We start from the raw sequence: 14,204 nt of genomic DNA, 5'->3' as shown, positions 1-14,204 counted from the left end.
GTATTTCCTTTTGGCCTTTTTTTTCTTTGATACATAGGTTATTTAGAAATGTATTTGGTTTCCTAAAATTTTGACATTAAAAAAAGTTTCTATTTTTCATTTATAATTTAATTTCATTTAGTCTGAGAATATTCTTTTTGTGACTTTATTCCTTTTACATTTATGAATACATGTTATATGGCTCATAGTATGGTTTATCTTGGTAAATGCTTCATGTGCACTTGATAAGAATATGTATTCTGCTGTTGTTGGTTGCAGTGGTCTATATTGCTATCTTGGGCCAGTTGGTTAATAGTGTTATTAAAAATTTTTATGTTGTTACAGATTTTCTGTCTACTTGTTCCATCAATTATTGAGAGAGGGCAATTGAAATCTCCCACTGTAATTGTAGATTTGTCTATTTCTTCTCATAGTTTTGTCAGTTTTTTGCTTAATGTATTTTGAAATTCTTGTTATTAGGTGTAAAAGTAGTCATGATTGTTGTATCCTCTTGATGCCCTGACCCTTTTGTCGTATGAAATGACCTTTATTATCCCTGGTAGTATTCTTTGCTGTGTTATCTGTTCTATCTGATATTAATATTAGATACTTTGATTAGTGTTTACATGATATATCTTTTTTTCATCCTTTTACTTCAACATTTTTTAGTCTTTATATAGTTGAAGTGCACCATATAATTAGGTCTTGCTTTTTTATCTTGATAATCTTTACATTTTAATTGGGATAGTTAGACTATAGTTAATGTGACTGATTTTGACAATGTTAGGTTTAAATCTGTCTGTCATCTTGCAGTTTTTTTTTCTCTTTGTTTCATCAGTTCTTTATTCTCCTTTTCCTTTTTTCTGCCTTCTTTTGGATTAATTGAAAAAAATTTATTAAGATTCCCATTTATCTCCTTTGTTGTCTTATTAGCTGTAACTTTTTCTTTTGTTATTTTATTTTTGCTTTACCATAGTATACCTTCAAGTGATATTATATCATCTTGTGTATAATAAGGAATCCTTACACTGGTATAGTCTTCCTATATTTGTGCTATTGTTGTGATATATTTTACTTTTGCATATGTTTTTAAGTTTGTACTATATTGTTAATATTTTTGTTTTTGTTTAGTCAAGTATCTTTAAAATTATAATAAAACATCTTATATGTTTATCCATGTAGTTATCTTTCCTAGCATTCTTTATTCCATCTGGTATCATTTTACTTTTGCCTGAATGACTTACTTTAACATTTCTTGTAAGTCTACACGTAGTAAGTTCTTTCAGCTTTTGTACATCTGAAAAAGTTTTAATTTCACCTTTGATTTTGAAATATATTTTTGTAGGGTATAGAATTTTCTTTTAGCAGGTGGTTTTTTCCCTGTTGGATCTTTAAAGATGTTGCCCTTTGGTCATGTCAAGGAGAAATCTGTTCTCATACTTTTCTTTGTTGCTCTGCATGTTTTATATCCCTTTGGCAGCTTTTAGGATTTCCTTTTTATTGTTGATTTTGAGCAATTTGATTATGATGTGCCTTCCTGTAAGTTTTTTTTTCTCCTTCTGTTTGTGGGTTTTGAGCTTCTTATACCTGAGGGTTTATAATTTTCATCAAATTTGGAAAACTTTCAGCTGTTATTTCTTCATGTATATTTTCTGTCTACGTCTCTCTTTCTGCTGTCCTTTGAAGACTCCAGTTACATGTGTATTAGGCTGTTTGTATTTGCCTCACAGCCAACTGATGGTCTGTTTATTTTTTTCCCCTTGTCTTTTTTGCTTTCTGTTTCATTTTGGTTAGTTTCTATGATTATATCTACAATTTTACTAATCTCGTTTTCTGCAGTGTCTAATCTCCCTTTAATCTCATGTAGAATATTTTTCATCTTAGGCATTATAGATTTTGCCTGGATAATTATGATGTGGGTCTTTTCTTAAATCATCCATGTGTCTACTTAACACATTAACTTAAGTTTTACAGTCTTAGTGGACTTCATCGTCTTTCTTCATTTGTTCTGAAAGTTGTTATGAGTTTATTCACTCCCAGATTTCTTTTTGGTTCACTGTAATCTCCACTTTTTTTTTCCCCCCAATTCAGTCCCCCCACCCCGACTTCCCCCCCTTGGTGTCCATATGTTTGTTCTCTACATCTGTGTCTCTATTTCTGCCTTGCAAACCAGTTAACCTGTACCATTTTTCTAGATTCCACATGTATGCGTTAATACACGATATTTGTTTTTCTTTTTCTGACATACTTCACTCTGTATGAGAGTCTCTAGGTCCATCCGCATTTCTACAAATAACCCAATTTTGTTCCTTTTTATGGCTGAGTAATATTCCATTGTATATATGTACCACATCTTCTTTATGCATTCATCTGTCGATGGGCATTCAGGTTGCTTCTGTGACCTGGCTATTGTATATAGTGTTGCAATGAACATAGAGATGCATGTGTCTTTTTGAATTATGGTTTTCTCTGGGCATATGCCCACTAGTGGGATTGCTGGGTAATATGATAATTCTATTTTTAGTTTTTTAAGGAACCTCCATACTGTTCTCCATAGTGGCTGTACCAATTTACATTCCCACCAACAGTGCAAGAGGGTTCCCTTTTCTCCACACCCTCTCCAGCATTTGTTGTTTGTGGATTTTCTAATGATGCCCATTCTAATTGTTGTGAGATGATACCTCATTGTAGTTTTGATTTGCATTTCTCTAATATTTAGTGATGTTGAGCAGCTTTTCATGTGCCTCTTGGCCATCTGTATGTCTTCTTTGGAGAAATATCTATTTAGGTCTTCTGCCCATTTTTGGATTGGGTTGTTTGTTTTTTTAATAGTGAGCTACGTGAGCTGCTTATATATTTTGGAGATTAATCCTTTGTCCGTTGATTCATTTGCAATATTTTCTCCCATTCTGAGGGTTGTCTCTCCGTCTTGTTTATGGTTTCCTTTGCTGTGCAAAAGCTTTGAAGTTTCATTGGGTCCCATTTGTTTATTTTTGTTTTTATTTCCATTACTCTAGGAGGTGGATCAAAAAAGATCTTGCTGTGATTTATGTCAAAGAGTGTTCTTCCTATGTTTTCCTCTAAGAGTGTTACAGTAGCCGGTCTTACATTTAGGTCTCGAATCCATTTTGAGCTTATTTTTGTGTATGGTGTTAGGGAGTGTTCTAATTTCATTCTTTTACATGTAGCTGTCCAGTTTTCCCAGCACCACTTATTGAAGAGACTGTCTTTCTCCATTGTATATCCTTGACTCCTTTGTCATAAATTAGTTGACCATAGGTGCCTGGGTTTATCTCTGGGCTTTATATCCTGTTCCCTTGATCTGTATTTCTGTTTTTGTGCCAGTACCATATTGTCTTGATTACCGTAGCTTTGTAGTATAGTCTGAAGTCAGGGAGTCTGATTCCTCCAGCTCCGTTTTCTTCCCTCAAGATTGCTTTGGCTATTTGGGGTCTTTTGTGTCTCCATACCGATTTTAAGATTTTTTGTTCTAGTTCTGTAAAATTGCCACTGGTGATTTGATAGGGATTGCATTGAATATGTAGATTGCTTTGGGTAGTATAGTCATTTTCACAATGTTGATGCTTCCAATCCAAGAACATGGTATATCTCTCCATCTGTTTGTGTCATCTTTGACTTCTTTCATCAGTGTCTTCTAGTTTTCTGAGTACAGGTCTTTTACCTCCTTAAATAGGTTTACTGCTAGGTATTTTATTCTTTTTGTTGCAGTGGTGAATGGGATTGTTTCCTTAATTTCTCTTTCAGATTTTTCATCATTAGTGTATAGGAATGCAAGAGATTTCTGTGCATTAATTTGGTATCCTGCTACTTTACCAAATTCATTGATTAGCTCTAATAGTTTTCTGGTAGCATCTTTAGAATTTTCTATGTATAGCATCATGTCATCTGCAAGCAGTGACAGTTTTACTTCTTCTTTTCCAATTTGCATTCCTTTTATTTCTTTTTCTTCTCTGATTGCTGTGGCTAAAATTTCCAAAGCTATGTTGAATAACAGTGGTGAGAGTGGGCAACCTTGTCTTGTTCCTGATCTTAGTGGAAATGGTTTCAGTTTTTCACCATTGAGAATGATGTTGGCTGTGGGTTTGTCTTATATGGCCTTTATTATGTTGAGATAAGTTCCCTCTGTGCCCACTTTCTGGAAAGTTTTTATCATAAATGGGTGTTGTATTTTGTCAAAAGCTTTTTCTGCATCTGTTGAGATGATCATATGATTTTTATTCTTCAGTTTGTTAATATGGTGTATCAAATTGATTGATCTGCATATACTGAAAATCCTTGCATCCCTGGGATAAATCCCACTTGATCATGGTGTATGATCCTTTTAATGTGTTGCTGGATTCTGTTTGCTGGCATTTTGTTGAGGATTTTTGCATCTATATTCATCAGTGATATTGGTCTGTAATTTTCTTTTTTTGTAGTATCTTTGTCTGGTTTTGGTATCGGGGTGACGGTGGCCTCGTAGAATGAGTTTGGGAGTGTTCCTCCCTCTGCAATTTTTTGAAAGAGTTTGAGAAAGATGGGTGTTAGCTCTTCTCTAAATGTTTGGTAGAATTCATCTGTGAAGCCATCTGGTCCTGACTTTTGTTTGTTGGAAGATTTTTAATCACAATTTCGATTTCAGTGCTTGTGATTGGTCTGTTCATATTTTCTATTTCTTCCTGGTTCAGTCTTGGAAGGTTATACCTTTCTAAGAACTTGTCCATTTCTTCCAGGTTGTCCATTTTATTGGCATAGAGTTGCTTGTAGTAGTCTCTTATGATGCTTTGTATTTCTGCAGTGTCCATTGTAACTTCTCCTTTTTCATTTCTAATTTTACTGATTTGAGTCCTCTCCCTCTTTTTTTTTTTAAATAAATTTATTTATTTATTTATTTATTTATTTTTGGCTGTGTTGGGTCTTCGTTTCTGTGCGAGGGCTTTCTCTAGTTGCGGCGAGCAGGGGCCAGTCTCCATCACGGTGCGCAGGCCTCTCACTATCGCGGCCTCTCTTGTTGCGGAGCACAGGCTCCTGATACACAGGCTCAGTAGTTGTGGCTCACGGGCTCAGTTGCTCCGCGGCATGTGGGATCTTCGCAGACCAGGGCTCGAACCCGTGTCCCCTGCATTGGCAGGCGGATTCTCAACCACTGCACCACCAGGGAAGCCCTCTCCCTCTTTTCTTGATGAGTCTGGCTAAAGGTTTATCAACTGTGTTTATCTTCTCAAAGAACCAGCTTTTAGTATTATTGATCTTTGCTGTTATCTTTGTTTCTATTTCATTTCTTTCTGCTCTGATCTTTAAAGTTCTTTCCTTCTGCTAACTTTGCGTTTTGTTTGTTCTTCTTTCTGTAGTTCCTTTAGGTGTAAGGTTAGATTGTTTATTTGAGATTTTTCTTGTTTCTTGAGGTTGGATTGTATTGCTATAAACTTTCCTCTTAGAACTGCTTTTGCTGCATCCCATAGGTGTTGGATCGTCATGTTTTCATTGTCATTTGTCTCTAGGTATTTTTTGATTTCCTCTTTGATTTCTTCAGTGATCTCTTGCTTATTTAGTAACGTATTGTTTAGCCTACATGTGTTTGTGCTTTTTACATATTTTTCCCTGTAATTCATTTCTAATCTCATAGCATTATGGTCGGAAAAGATGTTTGATATGATTTCAATTTTCTTAAGTTTATCGAGGCTTGATTTATGACCCAAGATGTGATCTATCGTGGAGAATGTTCTGTGTACACTTGAGAAGAAAGTGTAATCTGCTGTTTTCAGATGGAGTGTCCTATAAATATCAATTAAATCTATGTGGTCTATTTTGTCATTTAATGCTTGTGTTTCCTTATTAATTTTCTGTCTGGATGATCTGTCCATTGGTGTAAGTGAGGTGTTTAAGTCCCCCACTATTATTGTGTTACTGTTGATTTCCTCTTTTATAGCTGTTAGCAGTTGCCTTATGTATTGATGTGCTCCTGTGTTGGGTGCATAAATATTTACAATTTTTATATCTTCTTCTTGGATTGATCCCTTGATCATTATGTAGTGTCATTTTCATCTCTTTTAACATTGTTTATTTTAAAGTCTATTTTATCTAATATGATTATTGTTACTCCAGCTTTCTTTTGATTTCTATTTGCATGGAGTATCTTTTTCCCCTCACTTTCAGTCTATATGTTTCCCTAGGTCTGAAGTGCTGCATTTAGTGTTGTCCAAGAGGTCTCTTAGGCTGTCTTCATTTCTTTTCATTCTTTTTTCTTTATTCTGTTTGACAGCAGTGATTTCCACCATTCTGTCTTCCAGGTCACTTATCCTTTCTTCTGCCTCAGTTATTCTGCTATTGATTCCTTCTGTGTATTTTTCATTTCAGTTATTGTATTATTTTTCTCTGTTTGTTTGTTCTTTAATTCTTCTAGGTCTTTGTTAAACATTTCTTGCATCTTCTCGATCTTTGCCTCTATTCTTTTTCTGAGGTCCTGGATCATTTTCACTGTCATTATTCTGAATTATTTTTCTGGAAGGTTGCCTATCTCCATTCATTAATTGTTTTTCTGGTGTTTTATCTTGTTCCTACATCTGGTACATAGTCCTCTGCCTTTTCAGTTTGTCTGTCTTTCTGTGAATGTGGTTTTCATTCCACAGGCAGCAGGATTGTAGTTCTTTTTGCTTCTGCTGTCTGCCCTCTGGTCAGTCCCCACTTGTTTATGTTGTAGGAAATATACATAATCTTTACCTATATACTTATATGCACATCTTTCTTCATATCGCCATGTAGTACCTTTTTCCAATGTTAAAAAATATTTTTTAAGAGTAAGCGTATGCTAATTTTATAAAAAATAAGGAATACCATATTGAACCAGATGGTATTGAATTAAGTGAATTTAAGTATGATTTTGCATTGAAGATTTTTAGCTTACTTGAAGATATATTGAAATATTAGAAAAGATGGTCAAAATAACTGCTTCACAACTATGTATTCTGATGGCTAGAATTACACTATGGTTTAATATTTACCAAGCCTCAAAATACCCACAAAGACGTTTGTGGGGCTTCTCTTACATGGGTAGAAGTCTGAATGCTTCTGTTTTATTGCACATCATATTCAGGAAAGAAGCAAGACAGGATGAGCTCTTCCCCATTGTACATGCGCATACCAGTCAGCCTAGAGAAGTTTGAAAGGAGCTCTCTTCACCTTTTATAACAAGAGCAGGGAAACAAACTCCTTTTCAAATTCTTTTTTCTCTATGAGAAACAAAGAAGAATGCTAAAGGATTGGTAATATCCCTGATTATTTACAAGCCCTCACTTACCCTAAGCAGACATAGTAAGAGGGTACCTACTGCTAGAACTGTCAGGAATTAGTCGGAAGACTCATTCAAAAGTAAAGTTTTCTCTAATTGAGAAGTATATTTTCTTAAATTGCCTCTTCACATATTATGAATAGTTCTGTGATATTTTATAGCCAATTAAAATTGATTAGATCCATTGAGTTTTCTCTTTAGAGTACTTTAATTATGAAAACCAGTTTGAAATGAGTCCAGACTTGAGACAGATGGTTAAATTCATGTTTAAATAAATCTAAATTTAAAAAATGAATAAAACTTTGAAAAGGCTCTTTTAGTTGATTTCCTTATTTTGAGTCCACTAAGAATGGCAACTGGCTTTCTTATTTGATAATCACCAAATCTTGGAGATTTAAAAAAATCAGAATCATGTATGGATGATGCATGGAGGTCCTCTAGAAAAGTACTCCAAAATTCAAATTTACCTCTCAGTTCAGCATATGAAAGAAATGCATTTTGGATGCATGACCTACTAAAGACCAAAGTAGAGTTCAGGCTATGTTTATTGGTTATCAGTTTTGTTGAAATGACCTGAAAGTGGGAGGATTTGTCTTTTTTTGGACCTACTTATTAATACATGATCTATCAGCAGCTACCTTATGGCAAGAATGATTTTCAGTGAATGGAGCTTAATATGATAGGACCTTTACAATGTCATAAGGAGTAATGGTGCTCTTAGTTATTAATCTAATTTGCATTGGGTTAAAGCTGCAGAAATTGGAGTGATAGCTGTAATATTTGCATCAGATGCTGAGATGTTATGTGGGATGGAATATGCTACATGATTAATTTATATTCTGCAGATAACTTCCTAAAAATAATATGAAAGTTCAATAATATGATTTGTCCCTATTTTGCTTAGTTTTATTAAGTAAACAAAGCTAAGTTTCATATACAACGAGATTAAGAGAAGTTATGTCCTTTTGCTGATTTTCCTCTATATTTTATAGGTGAGCTCCTTAACAATATTAGTTTTGGACTTGATTACTAGAAAGATGATATAAACAGATGCAGAAGGTAAAATTGTAATCTTTCTATAACTTTTAATTTTAAAAAAATTATTTAAGTTTAAATTTATTTTTTTAAAGTAAGAACTATATTAATTTGTGCATTTTCTTGTTATGTGCCAGGCACTGTTATTTGCATAACTGATGTTGTAGATAACAGAACATATGGAAATCCCTGCCTCCTTGAGCTTACATTTTAGAGCAGAAGATAGCTAATTAGTAAAATAAATAAATGAAACATATGGTATGTTAGGTGGTAAAAGGTACAGTGGAGAAAACATGGTAGGTAGATAGGATGTTGAGAGGATGATCAGGTTAGTTGTCATGGAGAAAGACATTTAAATGAAGAGTGAAAGAAGTGAGGGAGTGAAGCATGTGATTACCTGGGACAAAGAGTACTCCAGGTAGAGGGAAAAGCCAAAGCAAAGTCATTGAGATGGGATCATGTGTGGCATATTTGAGGAGTGGTATAGACACCTGTGTGGCAGGAACTGAGGGATTGATAAAGGAAAGGTGTGGAGGTATGAGATGAGGTCAGAGAGGAAGAATGATGGTGGGTGGTACGGGAGGCACAGCTTATGCTGGATCTTGCTGGTTCTTTTAAAACCCTTGGGCTTTTACTCTGAGTAAGATGGAAAACCATTGGAGGGTTTGAGCAAAGGAATGACATGAACTTACATTTTAACAGGATAATTCTGGTAGTTTTGTTGAGAATCATATGAGTGGTTGGGGAAGGATGTAAGTAAGATTACTTCTAGGCTATTGGAGTAATACAGACAAGGGTTCATGCTGGCTTGGACCTGGGTGGTAGCAGCAGAGGTGATGAGAAGCGGGCAAATTCTGGATACATGTACAATTGATTCTTGTTATTTATGGTAGTTATAGTCTAAAAAGTCACTGTGAATACTAAATTAGCATTAGCTGATTACTGAATCATTGCCCCTGGTGAGCATAACATAAGGGATTAGGTTCCTTTAAGCAGGGTCACAACATTTTCGACAGTTGATCAACACATCACTTTGTTTTTTGTGTGTTTCTGTTTAAAGACACCTTCTTTAATATATATTGTTGACTCATTAACATTGAACGCACAGCTAGCAGTACTATAACTCACGACTAAACAAAGCTATCTAACACATATTTGCTCTATCAGGGACATCACAGCCTCCTTGAGCATAAGAATACTAGGCAGCACTTCAGCACTCTGCTTGGGGGTCATTTTAAAATCAAAGTTACCATCGAAAAGCACAAAAATGCAACAAATGTGGAACTAAATAGACTACAGAAAGGAGTTTACAGTAGAAGAGCTGAAACAAAAAGGCCGAGCATAGCTTTTCAACCTCAGTTGAGAATGTGTGTATCAGGTGACTCCTTTGCTGCTCTGCATGTGTGCATGTCCATGATTGACCTGAAAAGCAATGTGTGTATCAATTTTGGGATTAAAAAGAAATTTTAGGCAGTAGGTCTGAATTCATGGAAATATGGAATCCATGGATACTGAAGATTTATTATATACTGAAAGTAGAGCTTAAGGATTTGCTGATGAATTAGATGTAGAGTGTGAGAGAAAGAAGTCAAGAATGATTCCAATATTTTTGGCCTGAGCAATGGGAAGGATGGCATTGTTGTTACTGAGATGGAGAAAAATATAGGAGGAGCAGATTTGGAGGTGAAGATCAGGAGTTTGGTTTTGAGATTCTTATTAGACATCGAAGTGGAGATGTCAGATTTGCACTTGGATCTCTAATTTTGGAGTTCCAGGGAGACTTCTGGGGTTGAACTATCAATCTGATTGTTAGTTGATATTTAAAGCCATGAGAGTTGATGATATTACAAAGGGTGTTAATTAAGATAGAAAAGAGTCCTAAGTCTGAGCCTAACATTAAGAAGTCACAGAAATGTGGAGGAAATTGTAAAGAAGACTAAGATAAAAGGAAAACCAAAAGAATATATTATTCTGGAAGCCAGATGGGGTGAAAGGATTTCAAGGAAGAACAAATGATCACGTGATTTGCAGTTGCATGCTGCTAAGACAAAAGATGAAGACTAAAGTTTGGATTTAGCAAAACGTACATTATTGGTGACTTTGACAAGAACAGTTTCAGTGGAACAGTAGAAGGAAACACCTAAATGGGATGGGTTTAAGAAAGAATGAGAAGAAAAAAACTGGAGATAACTAGTATACACAAATCTTCTTAGAAGTTTTGCAGTAAAGGGAAAGAGAGAGATAGGGAGTTAAGTAAAAGAAGTAGAGTCAAGGGGGAATTTTTTTTAAAGATTAGGAGCTATTGTAGCTTGTTTGCTGACAAAAATGTTCCCATGAAGAAGGAAAAGTTGATGAGGCAGCAGAATGAAGGAAGAATTGCTGGAGCAACGTGCTTGTTGTATAGGAGAGAATGGATCTAGTACCCAAGGGAGTGGATTGGTCTTAGCTAAGAGCAAGGGCAGTTTATTCATTGAAATAGTGCAAGAGGGACTACAGCCTTATTCAGATAAGAGGTTAGATAGACTGGTGAGAACTTGTGGAATTTCCATTGAGATTCCATTTTCCCCCCTTAGTGGGGCTCATGGGCTTCCTCTTCATACTTATATGGTTCCAAATTCAAAATCACAAGGTACAAATCAGTAAGTAGACGGTGAAAACTTTTTCTCCCACGTATTACCCAGTTTGTTTGTTTTTTTTTCCTCCAAGGAAACCAATATCATGTTTCTTCTAGATATATTCTACTCATAACCTGTGGCTTTTAAACCACTTCATTAAGGATATTCATCAACTTATTAGATAACCTTGTATATTATAGCACATTATTAGGAGTTTTAGATCAGTGACTAGTTGGTTATCCATACTAAATATATGGTGATCTCTACACTCCCTCTTCTACAATTATATCCTAACATTATGATGACTGTTTTGTGAACCTCCATCTTAATTTTCTTGTCAAGCATTTTTAAGGAAGAGACTATGAATATGTGTCTCTCACAGAACTTAGGATGTCATGGACTCTGGATAAAGATTTAAAGGATGAATGCCCTTAATTTGCTGTAAATGTTGTTCTCCCACACACTTGACTAGTCTTATAAAGTAGAATGATAGTTTTTTTAAAAAAAAATTCTGGCTGTCTTTATCTATTAATATTACCTATAGTGTAAGCATACCTGCTTTGAAACATACATATAAAACTAAGTTTTTTTCTATCATTGAGACTTTTAATCTCTAGGCTAAATAACTGAATTTTTTAGATTTAGTGAATATTCAGATACTTCTGAGCTTTAATCAATTTTTACAGCTTTCCATTTTTAACTTTTTATTTTGACATTATTTCAGACCAATGGAAATTTTGAAAGAATAATACAAAGAATTCCCATATATATTTCACCCATATTCTCTAAATATTAATATTTTAGCACATTTACTTTATCCTTTTCTTTGTCTGTACATGAGAGAGAAACAAAAACTGGTTCTTCTGTCCTTTTGACATGTTCCTGTTATTTATTGAGCACTTATTTTCTGGCTTATCTTATACTTTTTCTGCTCTAGGTCTTGCTTCATTTCCCTAAGGAGTCATAGTTCCATTTAGTAGAAAATAGTATTTAGAAACCAATATTTGGGCACTGGGTGTGCTCATTGCTACTAGGATGTCTTTGTTTTAGGTGCTTTCAGTGGATATAGATAAGAAATAAGCAAATGTACGCTCACACACACACACACACACACACACACACAAATGCATCTGTGCCTATTTCTATACCTGTTGCTCTATCTATATTAAAACTGAAGTGTTCACATTGATATTTCCAATTCCAGTTGAACACCAAATAGTTCATTCTGTCTTTTCCTATTTACGTATTTGTAATTTCCTTCTCTGACAGTGAGACACCTGGCTACTATTATTCACAATCTACTTACTTGTTCAATCGTAAAATAACAGAAGATAATTTCAGAATTGCTAATTTATGCCTCTGAAAAAAGAAACCTACTGACTACAGTTCAGTATTTGTTTAGACCTCTTTTTGTCTTTAGTCTTCCTCTGTAGTCAAATACTGTTTCCAAAGTTACTTGGATTAATGCTTTCCTTCCCCACTCCTTTCAGTGTGGTTACATTACTCACTGGGAAATACAGTTTGGTTCATTTGTTTCTATTGTGTCCCATTTTAGGTTGTTTTTCTGCTCTTACCCTTGTTGATTTTGTTTATTTATTTTGTTAATGGTTAGACATTAATGGTTTCAAAAGTCAGAACTGTACAAAAGTAGGTATTTAGAGAACTATATCTTCTTTAACTATATCTCTTTATTTCTTATACAAAAACTACAATATTATGATATGCTTTTTTATTTTGATTTTCTACCTGACATTGTATCCTGAAAGACCTCAATATTTCAGTTTGTAGATTTCTTTGTTATTCTTTTTAATTGCTGCATAGCACTTCATTATAAGTTATTCAAGCACTTTCCTGTGTATGGACATATAGTTTATTTGTAGTTTTTTCAGTTATTTATACTACTACCATGAATAAGCTTGTGTGTACTTTTTTTTTTTTATTGTTGAAGGAATATCTTAAGCATAAATTTCTAGAAGTGTGAATGCAGAGTCAAAATATAAATGTGTGTGTAGTTTTGTTAGATATTGCCAAATTTCCTTCTATAAAAATTGTACCGATTTACATTCCCACTAGATATGTATGAGTATCAGTTTCTCCACATCCTTGCCAAAACAGTGTTTGCTAATTTGGTAGGTATTTTTGATTTGCATTTCTTTTATTATGAGTGAGGGATTGAGGTTTGACCACCTCTTTATATGTTTAAAGCCCATTTTAAAGTATTTATTTTTTAGTGAGTTCTTTTGCCCATTTAAAAAAATTGAAGTTTGGTCTTTTTTTTTTCTTAAAATTTTAAGAATTTAAAAGGTATATTACAGTGAATAGCCCTTTATCTGTTATACATGGTACATACATTTTCTGTGAATTTGTTGGGTGTTGTTTGACTTTACGGTCTTTTGTTCACAAATGATGATACTTTAGCTACTCATACTGCTGTGAGAAATAAACTGTCCTTTGTCTCTGTCCCAAGAGTCTTGTCTCTTTTGCCCACATCCATGAAATTGAGGCAGCCTAACTTTTTTTTTTCTTTATTTTTTATTTTTTTTTAACATCTTTATTGGAGTATAATTGCTTTTCAATGGTGTGTTAGTTTCTGCTTTATAACAAAGTGAATCAGTTCTACATATACATATGTTCCCATATCTCTTCCCTCTTGCGTCTGCTTCTCCCTCCCACCCTCCCTATCCCACCCCTCTAGGTGGTCACAAAGCACCGAGCTGATCTCCCTGTACTATGTGGCTGCTTCCCACTAGCTATCTATTTTACGTTTGGTAGTGTATATATGTCCATGCCACTCTCTCACTTTGTCAGAGCTTACCCTTCCCCTGCAGAAAAAGAAAATAAAGAAAAATAAAAGGACACAAATCTTTGTCAAGAACATGAAAAGAATGAGATTCTACCCTACTTGGCAAGTTAAAAAGTGAGGCCCAGGGTAAGCCTAACTTTTTACCTTGCCAAGTAGGATAGAATCTCATCCTTTTCATGTTCTTGACAAAGATTTGTGTCCTTTTATTTTTCTTTATTTTCTCTTTCTTCAGGACTTTTTCTTTTTCCCTTTACCAAAGTCCCTTCATTTTAACCATTTTTGCCTGAAGTATTACCTTTCTAAGACTGCCTCCATTATCTTCCATATACACTTTTAAGTCCCTACCTTGTAGTCAGTTTGGTGATCTACCATTACACGTTTTCAGTACTTTCACATGTAGGGTGGGTCTTCTTATTCTTATGGTGGTTTTAGATGAGTCTTAGGCATACTGCTAGCTCTTCTCTCTTTAGTGCATTTTTCTTTT

The 14,204-nt window shown here is 34.6% G+C and overlaps 1 protein-coding gene across 13 annotated transcripts in view; it reads left to right on the top strand.

Annotated features, from left to right (window-relative positions):
* The window catches only part of FER (FER tyrosine kinase), a 441,496-nt gene that overhangs the window by 103,423 nt on the left and 323,869 nt on the right, over positions 1-14,204 (top strand). The window contains exon 6 of one of the 13 annotated variants that reach the window (XM_082455755.1): positions 8,260-14,048. The exons of the other annotated variants lie outside the window; for them this stretch is intronic. Within the exon in view, the coding sequence (XP_082311881.1) occupies positions 8,260-8,300 (41 nt within the window). The 3' untranslated portion in view covers positions 8,301-14,048. Of the gene's footprint in view, positions 1-8,259; positions 14,049-14,204 lie in introns of those variants that run through there. 13 annotated transcript variants of the gene reach the window in all.

Source organism: Balaenoptera physalus (genome assembly GCF_965194825.1).
Source record: "Balaenoptera physalus genome assembly, chromosome: 3".
NCBI lineage: Eukaryota > Metazoa > Chordata > Mammalia > Artiodactyla > Balaenopteridae > Balaenoptera > Balaenoptera physalus.
This window is presented reverse-complemented; position numbering and strand designations above follow the sequence as displayed.